Source organism: Tubulanus polymorphus, chromosome 5, assembly GCF_964204645.1.
Source record: "Tubulanus polymorphus chromosome 5, tnTubPoly1.2, whole genome shotgun sequence".
Lineage (NCBI taxonomy): Eukaryota > Metazoa > Nemertea > Palaeonemertea > Tubulaniformes > Tubulanidae > Tubulanus > Tubulanus polymorphus.
In genome coordinates this window covers 6,824,135-6,838,491 of record NC_134029.1, presented here as the reverse complement: position 1 = coordinate 6,838,491, position 14,357 = coordinate 6,824,135, and the positions used below count along the sequence as shown (strand labels likewise).

Here is a 14,357-nt window from a genome sequence, read left to right as displayed (position 1 = left end):
GAAAAACGTCACTCAATTTGGGTTTTCGCCTCAATAAATGAATATTTTTTGAGAAAATTATCTCAAAGAAACTGAAACCGTGGGATTCACGTGTGACGCGCTGAGTGTGTGAAACCACTGGCGTCTGTAATCACAACTAGAACAACACAGAAAATTCATCTTTATTTCAAATAAAACAATAACGTCTGCAGTTCGCACGAAATATTATGGTCCCATAATAAAGAAAACCAGTCGATATTTCAACTTTTTGGTTTCATTGATTGTGGGAGTTAAAAGTCAAAATATGTACATTTACAATATCACGTCACAAGTTTAAACATTTACAAATTCAGGTCTTTTGTTTCATTTTTGAATGACCAATCAAACTCCCTGGATCCATCACAGAAAGCCCATCATTAGGGTTTTCTCTAATTACCTCATTAGGGTTTTCTCTTATACCCTAAATTGTGACAACAGCTTGGTGAGTCAGAAAACCCTGCTTTGCTGTTATATCTTATCTTAATTAAATTAATTTAATTTATTCAATCTCATTTACTTTCAATTCTTAGTAAAAATTAAAACCCACTAATATAAAAATTTAAAAGGATAAGAATACACAACATTTTGGAGTCTCTCTAGAGAACATCGTCAGGTGTGAAGAAATAACTAAAACAGGGAAGAATATTGAGAAGAAAACGAGTTAATCGAGAAAGTAAATCAAGAGGATGTTAAGTGCTTAGGTTGAGAGGTTTTGTTATTTTGTGCATAGGTTGTCCCAGTTATTTCTTCATCTGCGTTTATTATTTTGATTCTGATTCTTGATAAAATGAATTACGCATCTTATCTCATGCATATTGCAGGATTAAAATCATATATTCTATGCCCATTCGTCAGGCTATTTATTAGCAGAAATGACACCACAGCTTTGTGAGGCGAATCAGGGGATGACTCTATTGTTTTCAAGGATATGTGCTAAGCAGTCTAAACCATCACAAACAGAACAACAGTAGCCTGCCCGTGCTAGCTGGCACAATATAACAATGATTGTTCATTTGGCTTTAAAACTCAAAAATTGTAGCTCTGTGAAATAAGTGGTATCAATCTCCAGGTAGATGGCTGGTTGCTGTCCCTGTTAAATGGCAAATTGGTCCCCACTTCGTCCTAGAATACAGAGAAAACTTGCGTCTGCAAACATTACTTTGAAAATATATGATTGAATCAACAGCTTTGTTTTCATGAAAAATTTGAACATATGAATAAAACTAGAGTTTATAATTTACCTTATACATGTAGTTCTAGATAATTCAACGTCCATTATTCAATCTTTGATCAAATTTCAAACTGTTCTATCGGACAAATTTCATGCTCCAAAAAAACATCAAACTATGAAAAGAATCAGCAACGTATTTAAAAAAGTACATCGAATTAGAGCAAAACCCACCATTTCCAAACTCATATAGTCAAGAGAACTGATGATTTCCTGAAAAAAAAAAAATAGATTTACAAATAATTGAACCATTCAGTTGTATAACAAGCGAGAACTAGGTTAAATGGTATAGAGTTATATTACTTAGTTTGTCTTGGAAAAAAAAAAAAACAGCTTCAGCAATAACTAGAGCTTCTTCACTCTTTGAAGTTGAATATTTTTAATTTCTCCAGCACCATTGAGTGTTTAATACCTCGGTTTCTGAAAGAGAAAATTATGCCAGACAATTATAGTTAATGATACAAATAGGAGTTCTGCAGCTTGTTTGTTTTTGATTGACAGAAAACCCACCAGATTGTTTAGCAGTTTATCACAATGTGTTGAGTGTAAACAGATTTCTGAGGTGTCTGACGGTAGCTTTAGACTGCGTCCTCTAGTAAAGCGTTGATGCCTGTCAACGTTGATTGATCACATCATTTTCATGACTTGATTTGAAGATCACCACAAATTACTGCAATAAATCGATATAATACTCACCACTTTTGACTTGTGTTTGACTTTTAGATCGCAACGTTTACTGCAAGTTCAGCTTCATTTTGGAGCCTAGAATAAAATTTCCAATTTTATAAATTTGCTTAAGAGACTGGAATCTGTAGAGATATTTACCGGTACTTGTTTTAAGGATATAAAGCAATGTCCATCATTTGCAAATGTTAAGTGAATTTCCAATGTTAACTGTTCACAGATTCTTTCATGGGTTCCACTTATTTCAGCTCCTAAAATGAAATATATTAATGTTAGAAATTGTCAGTCAAGTTGTTATGATATAAGTGCAGTTTCAAACCAAATCAAAAACTCACCATTTTCGTCAATGTTTTTAAGCCAACAGTATTTGAGGTTGACTGTTGGGTGCCAAAACCTCCATAGATCTGCTCACTGAAAATATGTATGCAAAACATAAAGACCTTGATAATTCTAACTTTGATCAGGAAATAAATGAGTTTTAACGATTGAAAACTCACTTCAAACTAAGCAGTGATCTTTGAGTGATTGAATACTGGAAACATAAACAGATAGAATAATCTATATAGAATAGTTCTCTAAGAATAATGAATTTCAAGGTTTTCTGCTGCTACCGTATGGTAGTGCTGCTGGTGAGTTAAGTAGCTGCGGCTGCTGTGTTTATCTCATCCTGTAAATGAGAGTAAAACAGTAGCTTTATTAGTTCAAAAGTAATTCAAAATATTAACAGAGACTGTGGAGAATTGTGTAGAGAAATTCATTACTAATTTTGTACTTAACTTTTAAATGAGCCCGTTTAAATAGTGAATTCTATTGCGTTTATTTCATTCTGAAAAGAAAAAGAAACAATAATCAATGACAATGGAGCAGAATGTAACATCTCTCAAAATTCTCCCATCAACTAGAAACAGTACAGCATTTTCTGTAGATTAAACTGCTGTACTTATTTCATACTGATTGAACAGTTACAGATACATGTAACATTGTGTACAGATACAGAGTACAGATCACTGCATTTACTTCATCCTGTTATTGAACAGTGATTTAAAGTTGTCTCATCTTCACTAGATTCCCATCCGTCTAACTAAAACATCAGAAGATTTCAACTCACCTCCCTCCCTCCCTCCCTCCCTCCCTCCCTCCCTCCCTCCCTCCCTCCCTCCCTCCCTCCCACCTAGCCTCCCTCCCTCCCTCCCACCTAGCCTCCCTACCTCCCTCCCACCTAGCCTCCCTCCCTCCCTCCCACCTAGCCTCCCTCCCACCTAGCCTCCCTCCCACCTAGCCTCCCTCCCACCTAGCCTCCCTCAATGCCCTCCCACCTAGCCTCCCTCAATGCCTTCCAATCGTGCCTCCTGTCTCCTCTGACACCACTCATCTGTACAAAAACTACAAAACGATTTGCCATTTTTCAAGATCATATCAATTTCATATATAAATCGAAACCCTTAATCAATTGCATCATTGACGGGACTCACGGATACTTTCTCAACAATTTTGGAGGCATTCAGATGATCTCCAATGATCATATGCCTAGTTCAGTCTTGAAAATAATATGGCTTCATTTTACAGATTATTTCTTTTCAATTTCATCGAATTCATTCCCATTATTTCGACTCCCCACAATGAGTACTCACAATAAATCTTTTCACGGCAAGTTGCAACAGTTGTCTATCAACAGATCTTTATCAAATTGCAGTGAGTTTGAGTTGTGAGGTTACATCTCCAAAACATCATGCCAAACCTTAGGAACTTAACTAATATTGTTGTTAGGGAGGGGTGGTATATGGAGGGTTCACCCGAACCAAGGAAATAAGCCCGAACCAAACCTCTGCACTCACAAAATGTTGTGAGAAGGGAAAACACAAACCAAGGACATGAATGATGTGGCTGAGATCAAAACAATTAACGCTTTTCATGTCGCTTCACGAATTCAACATGCGATCACTCTTATAATGAAACCATTGTGGACTAGATGGTTGTTAGATTATTTTTATATTCTCTAGTAAAGGTTTTAAGCAAGTTGTTTTATCGAATCCTATTCATAAGATTTATCAATCATTGATTACGAAGTGCTGGTGTTTACAAAATATATACGTCATAAATAATCCGTTGTCTTAACAAATTTACGCTTGAACCCAGCGGAACAAATCACACTCCAGCCATTTTTCATTTTTACTCTCTCTTCTCTGACTTTCAGTGCTTGAGTCGAGGTAGGAATAGACCCCTGCCCGCCCTCTAAGCGTGCAGGACACTAAACCTTCGAATTGCTCTCGGACCCCACTCTTTATATTTTTTCTTTTTTGGAGTCGAGGTAGGTATAGACCCCTGCCCGCCCTCTAAGCGTGCAGGACACTAAAAACCTTCGAATTGCTCTCAGACCCCGCTCTTTATATCAGCATTTCATGCTGTTTTATTTTGTGTTTAGAAGCTCACACGTTCGCTTTATATTTTTTCTTTTCATATGGCTTTTCCTTACTTGTTGTCTCACTAGAACTCTCATCAGTTCCGACTGGGTTCAAGTTTAATCTTTTAGAGACAGCGGCAAAAATTTGTGTTAGTTGCAGCAAGAACAGCAGCAGCAACCGCACCAGCAGCAGCAACAATGATACGGCTGAATCTTTAATTAACTCTGCATTAGTTCCAAATAAATCATTTCATTCTCAAATATAAGTAACGAAGGCAACAAAAATAACTTGTACAACTTTTCGTTCATGGCCCTGGTTTGGTGCCTAGAGTCAAAGTTTGGTTCATGGCCCTGGTTTGGTGACCAAAGAGACAGTTTGGTCTATGGTTCTGATTCGGTGACCATGGAGGGTAAATAAAGCTCATGGCTCTGGTTTGATAACATGATAATTTGGCTCATGGCCCTCGTTAAAGGCAAGTCAGTTTTGATTAAGCAAAGTTTGATAGTAACTAGAATGTATATACAAAGGCTAGAGATCAATTTTCATATACGTGGAGCAGTTTTTAACCATCAAATTGTCACTGCTGAACAAGAAAACGTACATAAAATAATTGAGTGTTGCATATGTTGAATAGAGGAATATATTGTACTAATCACCCATCACTTGTATAAGGTCATGAATTTTATGTACACACTGAATGGGCTCAAAATCTTGTACTAATTGAGTCAGAAAGTCAGAAATTATTCAATAATTTGAGTCTACATGTCAAATGATGCAAGTCTAAAAGCTATAAACTGACAAATTGATCAAGCACTAGTAAAATTTAAAATAATTAAACCGTGAAGGATGGAATAACTTTCAGACTGATATGATCGTGAAAAATGTCAAAATACATGTCGAGATATACACCCAGTGTTGTGAGAATAATCTGTATTCAACGTTAAAATGGTTTTAATGAAATTAAGCGAACGCGTTTCCTACAAGTGAATCACTATAAATCGATTTTAAATAATGCTTACCAGGTAAGGTTTCTCAAAAACCTCAAACACTGACTTTAAATAATCTCAGATCTGTAACTACTACAATGCATTTAGGTTGCGGTAGCCCAACTGTGAAAACTACATCTGGTTGAATATCATCTGTTATAAAGTTTTTTACGACTTTAAATTCACTAAAACATATTCCGATATAAGTATAATCAGTTCGCAGCCCCTTAAATTATGTCTAGAAAAGAATTCTAAGTCACAGGTCAGGGCCGTCGGAATAGGGGCGGCCAAAGCCGCCCCACTAATTTGCTTAACAAAATTTTTTCAAAATCACGCTGCACCGCGTAGCAACTCGTCGTTCTCTGTACTAGGTGGTTGGCTCACGACTTCTCATGCTTCTGTGAATGAGACCGTGAAATGGCCCCAAAACGCATCTCCGGCGATTGAATTTTCAAAATTTTTCTAAGGGACGGCCTCCAGACCACCCTTCAGAAATAAGCCTCGCCACTGAAAAATTCCTTCCGACGGCTCTGCAGGTAGAAATATACCGGTTGTCATCAATAGATAGAATATCCTATTCCAAAATGAATATAATAATAGAACAATAGTCTCTCTGTGTCTATCTTTGTACCCACCTATAAATTGTACAGTTTATTTCAGAAAATGTGTCCCATCTTTATGAAAATGCTAGGAGGATAACTAATTATTAAGGATAACTAACTATAAAGGATATCTATCTCTATAAATAGTGATAAACTGTGCCAAGTACTGCTGAAGGCAAATGACGTGTGTCTGAAAATCCATAGAAGTGATTACAAAACATATCACTAATTCTAAATGAGTTCTATATACTCTTCTTCAAAAAATGAAGAGTACCTCTCTGTCTAGGAATCTACAGTAGAAAAGGTTGCAGCAATGAATGTGACTGCTTCTCGACAATTTTCAACAATTTTGTAAGTCGTCAGGCTACAGTTCTTTAACTAGAGCCAGTATTTACAGTAAGAAAATAAAATACATCTTCCAGCTGGACATGTATTCAAAAAGAAGCAGTAACTGCCAGATATCAACAGTAGGCCTAATAGAATTGTTCATTAAACCGTATTTTGATCGGAGCTAAGGAGCAGTTTGTGATCATTCAAAAAATAACACTCATTCGTGACCACCTTAAAACAAATATTGGCCGTAAAAATTGAAACAACGCAATTAAAAATCTGGGGGCAATATTGTCTCTTGACGATTGAGAGAAGTGACGTGCAATTACGTGCGCACTCGCATAAAAATAACAATCAGTTAAAATAGAAATGGTCCAATTGGCCAGTGGATATACAGCTTGTTGTAGGCCTATAACAACTGTATCTTGACATGTTCCAGCCCGTAGCTGCATGACGTGTTTCATAATGAAGAATCCTTTCTTATAATAAATAAAAAGATGGGAAACATTTTCTGATATATCCTGAACTTCAAGACTAAAAATAACTACGACTAAACCTGTACCTGACCCTAAACCACCCCTACCTACACCCTCACCCCATACCCCTCCCTCCAAAGTCCTACCACCACCCCTACATCCCACCCTCACTCCCTGACGCCGACCCACCAACCCTCCCGGACCCATCCCTCCCACCCTCCCTGACCCCATCCCTCCCGCCCTCCCTCTACCCTTCCCTCCCGCTCTCCCTGACCCCATCCCTCCCCCCAACCCTCTACCCCATCCCTCCCCCCAACCCTACCCACCCTCCCCGAACCCCGCGGTTAGATGAGTTGAAATGTTCTGATGTTTAGTTAGACGGACGGGAATCTAGTGAAGATGAGAGAACATTAAATCACTGCTCAATCACAGGATGAAATTAAATGCACTGATCTGTACTCTGTATCTGTACATAATGTTACATGTATCTGTAACTATTCAATCAGTATGAAATCCATACGGCAGTTTGATCTACAGGAATTTTAACTCCTTAAGATGTACATCTGATTGTCACGAAGGATTATGATTGATAATAGTTGTATTATTGACATCAGGGACCAGTTTCATATTGATTAGAAATAACATTTCAGTTGATCACAACTTAGAAAACCTGTAAACCCGCTTAAACTGAAATAACAATCCCAACCATGAACTAATCCGTAGCCAAATATTAACCAATATAGAGAAATACAAAATAATTGAATAAATGCAACAGGTTTCTGTGATTTCATTTCAAAACATGGTTTTTAACAAACGCTATAAAACTGGTCCCTTAAAATCAATTCAACAACCGTTAAATAAAAAAAGATAAATGTAAATGTAACTTATCTTGAATTTCCACAAGTGATTATTTTTGTCCTGTGCTGAATCCAAGAGTTATTCCTGATGTCCGGTGCGAAACCAAAAAAGTCTGATTGTGAACCACTGATTCCTTTTTGTCCTGTGCTGAATCCAAGTGTGATTCCTGATGTCCGGTGCGAAAACAAAAAAGTCTGATTGTGAAACACTGATGCCTAGTTGTCCTGTGCTGAATCCAAGAGTGATTCCTGATGTCCGGTGTGAAACCAAAAAAGTCTGATTGTGAACCACTGATTCCTTTTTGTCCTGTGCTGAATCCAAGTGTGATTCCTGATGTCCGGTGCGAAAACAAAAAAGTCTGATTGTGAAACACTGATGCCTAGTTGTCCTGTGCTGAATCCAAGAGTGATTCCTGATGTCCGGTGTGAAACCAAAAAAGTCTGATTGTGAAACACTGATTCCTTGTTGTCCTTTGAAAATTCAAACTTACAAATTAAATTGTTTCGCTCCAATCTGTAGATCCTTAATTCACTGGGTTTTTCTAACGGCAGTCTAGGTTTTACATCCAGAGTCAAACATGAAATATAAACAAGAAAGTAATGAAAAAACATGAACAGTTTACATATTATCTGATTCTGAAACTGAAGAAAACAAACTTAAATGATGAAATAAAACATACACTGTTTTCACTGTTTGATGTAATCAGTTCTCCCAGTCGGGATGACAACGTCAATTGTTTATAAAATAGTTTTACACATCCTCGAACGAAAACAGAAAGTATCAAAATGATACAGAATAAAGAATAGTAGGAATTCAAACACAAACCAAAACTAATTCACATTTTGAATAATCGATTCAAAAACTACAACCCAGCGAGTTGGGAACCTGGCGCCTAGCCCTAGTGGTCTACAAATATCAGGGTGGAATGACGATATGTCGGCTCTCTGGCCACCGGCCTATTCTAAATTCCTCACTGGCCCATCCTATGCTTCTTTTTCTTCGGTTTCTACTCTAGTACGACTTGTCATGCTTGGCTGACTCGACGACTGACTGCCACCATGTGCGCCGTAGCCCGTACGTAGAGTAGGCCTAGTATAGTATTAGTATTGAAAGTAATTGTACGATTTGCGATGCCTCTATTCTTGTTACCTGAGATGGAATATTTAATCTATCGCCATTCAAACCAACACTTACCGAATATTTAAATACTGATTTCAGGGGTCAAAAGGAAGGCTGGCTATGTTGGTAATTAGGTGAGGTTATGTTTTTTTCGTGTCGTTGTGTGTATAAGCACGCCATTTTGATACTGCGTGTTAGTGTACCTCGAATTTAGTGGGATTGCCGCGCTGCCGCGAATGTCGAAGTGTACAATGTCGGTGGTGTAGAATTTCAATCGAGGTCGAATCCTGGTATAGGGAGATTATCAAATATAATGTTCAGCACAAAATAAAGCAAAGCAAAGTAATTGGTTTCGGGAATAAATTTTATGCATTTTAGTATTCCAGAATTGATCTCTGTGGGGCAAATTTAATTAATTGACTCGACTCATCGACAACTGGGTCTTTCCTGTGTAAGTTTTAAAATATTGATCGAGTGGAAAAACGCTACGTTTTGGGTTTGATAAGCAATTTTTCCATCCGATAAGTAGTGGACCGTACTTTCGCGACGAGCCCCATCTTCTCCGTCAACGTCACTGATCAAGGGATTCGAACCCACTAAGCTTAAGCATCAGGGAGCGATACCGGACCCTCTGGTATGGCAAGCGAGGATGGACGAGCCCGTGTCCCTCTAACCGGAATGCAATGCGAGACCGCTCAAGGTCGTTGTGCTAAAAAGGGCCATTGCAAAAAATCCACACTTTCTTTTTAAATAAAGGCTAATATTTTGACCTACCTATGACTATGTTGCGTATCATGGTATAGTCATTATAAAACTGCAGAATTATGGCTTTACCACCAGAAAAGCGACAGGGATACTTGGGAAACCTTGAAGAAAAATCGATAATTGAATTGGAAGAGTTGTTGAAAAGACAAGAAAATCTATTGAATAACAGGTGAAGTTTTTAGGCATCTTGACTCATCTTAATTTAATCCAAAGATTGCCATTTTTGAACTGGGAAATACACATAAAGCTGAAGACCAATGGCAATGCTGTGACGTAAATGTAAACCACTATTTATTGGCATTGCAGTTGATATCTTGCCCAGCCAGGCAGCATATTCTTGTTACGTTATAATTTTGCTGATGACTCATTTGCATACGCAATGAGCATGACTTCAAGGAAATTGTGGAGAAAATAAGAGTGGCAATGTTCTCCCCAACAGTTTTGAGAGGGTCGGCTACCCCTTTCATAGGCTTATGTACCCCTCTGAAAATAAACGAAGTGGCTACTTTACGGACCCGTACGAATAATTCCGTAGGCTATTCGTACGCACCCGTCGGATAACTCTGGAATTATGTGTACGGGAAGGGTTAGGGTTAGGGTAAGGTGAGGCTATATGTAGTTAAAACATTCGACCGACTGTCAGCGAGCTCGGTGGTCTAGTGTTATGATGCTGCGCTAGTAATTTACTGGCCCGGGTTCGATTCTCGCTCTATCCGCTATTTTTCTCTAACTCTATTCTCCACACTTTCCTTGAATTTTCTAAGTCGTGCACCTCTACGCATGCGCGCCGTTAATCGGCCAATCAGCGACAGTTATTAGCGTACAGATCCTAGTTCCGTACGAATAGCCTCCAGAGTAATCCGTACGGGTCCGTACGAGTAGCCACAGCGGAAAATAAAATTCCCCTTTTGATTGAAATACCTCCTACCCCTTCCAGAGTCAATGTTAATATGCTAATAATTGCTTAAGAATGTATTGAGCTAATGTGAAATTACACCAAAATTTAGCTTAATTTTCTGTATTTTGGGGGGAATCAAAAACCTTGCTACTTAAGCAACCAGCATGTCATATACACAATAACAATGACCGAATGCAGTCCCTTAAAGATTCCAGCCTGTGGAGAATGCTGAGTGAAATAGAACAGTATTGGAACTGGGGCTAGTTCAGCGTCTTACCACTAGACCACCGAGGCTCGTTGAATCTCACAGAATGTTTTAACCACATATAGCACTTAACCTAGCCCTACTCTAAACCTTAACCTTTTGACCCTAACCCAATGGAAACCCTAGGCGCTTTTACGAAATTGAATCTGATTCGGTTTAGCTAAATCCAATTCGATGTCGGAAACCGAAAGGATTAGTAAATCGAATTGTTTTTCGTAAATGAATCGAATCAATTTATCAATTTAAAGGTCGCGATTCAAAAGAAAATGGGCGTCAATGGTGACCGAATTATTGATAGATGATGGTCTGCAATAGATGTCTTTAGCCCGCGGTCGAAGAGGACGCCATGTTGGATTTAGCTGACTAAATCGCCACTTACTTGCTCGCCGAGCAAGTTAGTCGATTCAATAAATTAATTTACTAAACCGTTTCCACAAAAGCGTTGATTTACCAAATCGGATTCATTAAACCGCGTGCCGTAAACGTGAAACTTAAATCGATTCACAAAGATTCAGTTTCGTAAAAGCGCCTCCTAACACTATACCTAATACAATGATTTTAATAATGCTAAATTAGCTAAATATCTATCCCTCCACTTCGTTTTCTGTTACAGAAACTTCTTGAATTCGCTGAAGGATAAAGGCCGAAAGGTGGAGGATTTTGCCGCACGATTGCGGTCGTTAATTCGTAAGAAAATCGAAGTCGACGATGCTAGTTTACAATTCGATCGCATGACCCTTTCCGATGACGACCAGATTCACAAATTAGGCGAGAAGATTTCGACGCGATCGACTCGTATAGTGAAAAATGCCGAAAACTTGGATCACGTTAATAAAATGGAGGCGTTCGAAGAAAAGTCGACACCGAAAGATTTGTATCATCCAAATAGGTCAGCTTTTTATACATTTTTTACTTTGGTGGTTTTCATAACATCGGTTCCTGATTCGTTACGATGATCAGGTCCAATCTTATACGACCTAAGTTAAGCTTAAGCTGAAGGTCTCATATTTTGGGGTTTTATATCATTATTGAGTTGAGCTCGGTGCTGGAAGATTTCTAGATTTTGAGAATTGAGGTGTTCAATGTTTGGCTATTTATTATTTCTTGTTTCAGAACATTACGCGTTGAAACTGTGGTGGCAGATATGAAAACCGAATTTAAAAAAGGTGTCACAGATGGATCTTATGTAGAGGAGTATCAACCAAAGAAAGAAAACCTCGAAGGTAAATGTCTTAAATACTGTGATATTTAGTTTAATTCCAGAGTAGTTCCAAACCTCCTGTCTTAAGGCTGTTTTTTTATTGGTTTTTACCAATTTTGGAATACTCTTCTGCAATATTCGTTTCCGTAGTATCCGTAAACCTGATGGAAGGCTACTAGAGAGTTTGTAACAAGGATAGATATTCTTAAAACAAAAATACATTCAATTGAAATTTTCCCGAGTATTCTTCAAACTTAATTGTGTGAGGTTAAAGATCCAAACCCTATAGAGTAGCATCTTTGAACTTCATGCCTGCTTTGTAGGAGTTTGATATGTAAGTGAAGCACTCATTGAAACATTTAAGATGCCAAAAATCCACCTCCCTGAATCTGGCCACATTTAATCGCCCTTACTTAGGAATCTGAGGATCAGATATTAAATTGTGGTTTGTCTCATTACAGATATTTCAATTCCTCAGTTGAGTGAAGAAACCATCGCGCAACTAGAGCAACATATACCGTTCAATGTCGCGCCGTTTGAGCCACAAGGCGTCGATCTCAGTGAAAAATCCAACAAGCGCTTCGTAGTGTACGAGGTTCAATCAAACGGAGTCGGTGCAAACAATACCGAACTCTGTCAATTAGTAGCGACCGGGCCCGATCAGCGAGGGTTCAACCGCTACTGCATTCCTCCGTACCTGTCGAAGCAAATCGCTAAATTCACCGGTTTGCGAATCGAATACGAACGAGGTCAACGCGTGCTGACGAAACACGCGGAAAGCGTTGTTACCGTAGACAAGCACACGGCGGTGAAAGATTTTAAAAGGTTCGTTGACGAAATTCAGACGATTTGTTCATCGGAGAACGACGGCGATGCGGCCGTGGTTCTGTGCACGAGTTCGCTCGCGTCGCAAAATACATTGTTATACAATTTCAAAACTTGTGGTCTGTACCCGCCGTCCGATGTTTATTTCGCGTATTCGACGCCGTTGCTGACGAGTCTCAAAGCGTCCGGAAAAACGACGGATTCAACTTTGTCGGGTGCGTTTTCGTGTTTGTTCTATCGGAAAATGAATATTTGGGACGCGAAGTCGCGTTGCGACTCGCTGCGTCGGATTCTATTCGACTCGTCGTTGGAGTTATCGTCGGATGAAGTCGTTCGCGGGTGCGCGACCGTCGATTGCTCCTCGGCGACCGAGTATTTAGATCGGCTGCTCGAGAAACGTAAACGCGTCAATTCGATGCGCGGAAAATTGTTTGATTTTTCGCTCGAAAGTAAGAACGTGATCACCGAGGGCCTAGCCGAGGCTATCGCTAATGCCGGTTTGAACTACGAAAGTTTGGAACGTTACTATCGGACCGGGAAACAAGCATTTGTCGGGATATTGGCGCTGCCGGGATCAAATTCTCGAGGTCGTCCGCGGGTTACTGACGACCTCGATGTTTTGAAAGCTCTTCTGAATCATTTCCAAAGGAAATCTACGTAAGGATAGATACGCCAACAAAATATATTGATTTAGTTTATCGCAGGCTGATCAATACGTCTGTTGATAGATCGGGGAATCATATGAGTCATTTCATTCATCTTTTCAGCCCAAAGAAATATGACGGTGCCTTAGTAAACATTCAAACTACGCGAGCTGTACATTTACCTTTGAGCGATTCTCTTGAATTGCAGATAACGCAAAAAGCTAAATTAGATGTAAGTAACTGTATCGATCAATGAATGGTGAATGCTTTGTTCCTGTCGGAATTACTTTGTTGCTGTCTTTCATTGATAGGAAATTGCTGTAAAGCATGCAGCTGAGAGGTTAGCTAATCCTATACCTGGAGTTGGTAGAATGGTCAGATTTAATCCCGATAGGAAGAATCCAGCTGAATTGACGTATCCTTTTCCGGTTGCTTGGTTGTGATTTTAGATCAGCCATGAAATCATAAGTAGAGTGGTCTTAAGTAGTGTGGTCTTAAATCTAAGTCTTGTCTGCGTTCTCAGCAGTTAAGTTCTCATTAATTACTGTGTCAAATTTCCTTGACTTGTGTTTTCTTAGATATCGAGAAGTAAAAGATATTTCCGACTCCGATGATGATCTGGAAGCCATGGACTAAAAAATTGTCTGAACTTTTCATATGTCATTGTTCTGGAATATTAAATTGCTTAAACATGTATTACAAAAATGTGAATTTGTCTGATTCCTGTTATCCAAGCGACCTGTAACACAGAAATAGCTGTAGTGACATGCGTGGGTTAAGTGTAGATAGTTCATTGCATAATCCGAAGAAAATGTCAAGGCTTTTTGACCATCCTCCTGTGAGCTAACTTTGGAAGAGCTCCATCGGACATGTTCAAAGTGGATTAACAATTATTTATGCTTGGCATTTATCGTATAATACAGCATCAGTTTGCTTTGGATTATTTGATTTCACTTGTAAACCTGAAATGACCAGTCACGGTGAAAATCCGGATTCACCTGGTTTCATAAACTCCCGGTCATTAGATAGGTTATGGTATTACTTATCCCATCTCTA

The 14,357-nt window shown here is 38.8% G+C and overlaps 1 protein-coding gene across 1 annotated transcript; it reads left to right on the top strand.

Annotated features, from left to right (window-relative positions):
* Window positions 1-9,402: 9,402 nt before the first annotated feature.
* On the top strand, window positions 9,403-13,996 carry LOC141905627 (uncharacterized). Its single transcript, XM_074794580.1, has 7 exons — window positions 9,403-9,637; window positions 11,245-11,520; window positions 11,745-11,854; window positions 12,294-13,314; window positions 13,425-13,533; window positions 13,613-13,716; window positions 13,880-13,996. The coding sequence occupies exons 1-7, from the start codon at window positions 9,528-9,530 to the stop codon at window positions 13,935-13,937; spliced, it is 1,788 nt and encodes a 595-aa protein (XP_074650681.1). The 5' UTR covers window positions 9,403-9,527; the 3' UTR covers window positions 13,938-13,996.
* The last annotated feature ends 361 nt before the right edge of the window (window positions 13,997-14,357 follow it).

What these genes read in the sequence shown, in the direction of transcription:
- LOC141905627 (XM_074794580.1), top strand. Translation starts at nt 9,528, where the DNA reads ATGGCTTTACCACCAGAAAAGCGACAGGGATACTTGGGAAACCTTGAA. An exon ending in GATTTGTATCATCCAAATAG is followed by an intron (nt 11,521 to 11,744) that starts GTCAGCTTTTTA and finishes TTCTTGTTTCAG; the next exon opens with AACATTACGCGTTGAAACTG. An exon ending in AAAGAAAGAAAACCTCGAAG is followed by an intron (nt 11,855 to 12,293) that starts GTAAATGTCTTA and finishes GTCTCATTACAG; the next exon opens with ATATTTCAATTCCTCAGTTG.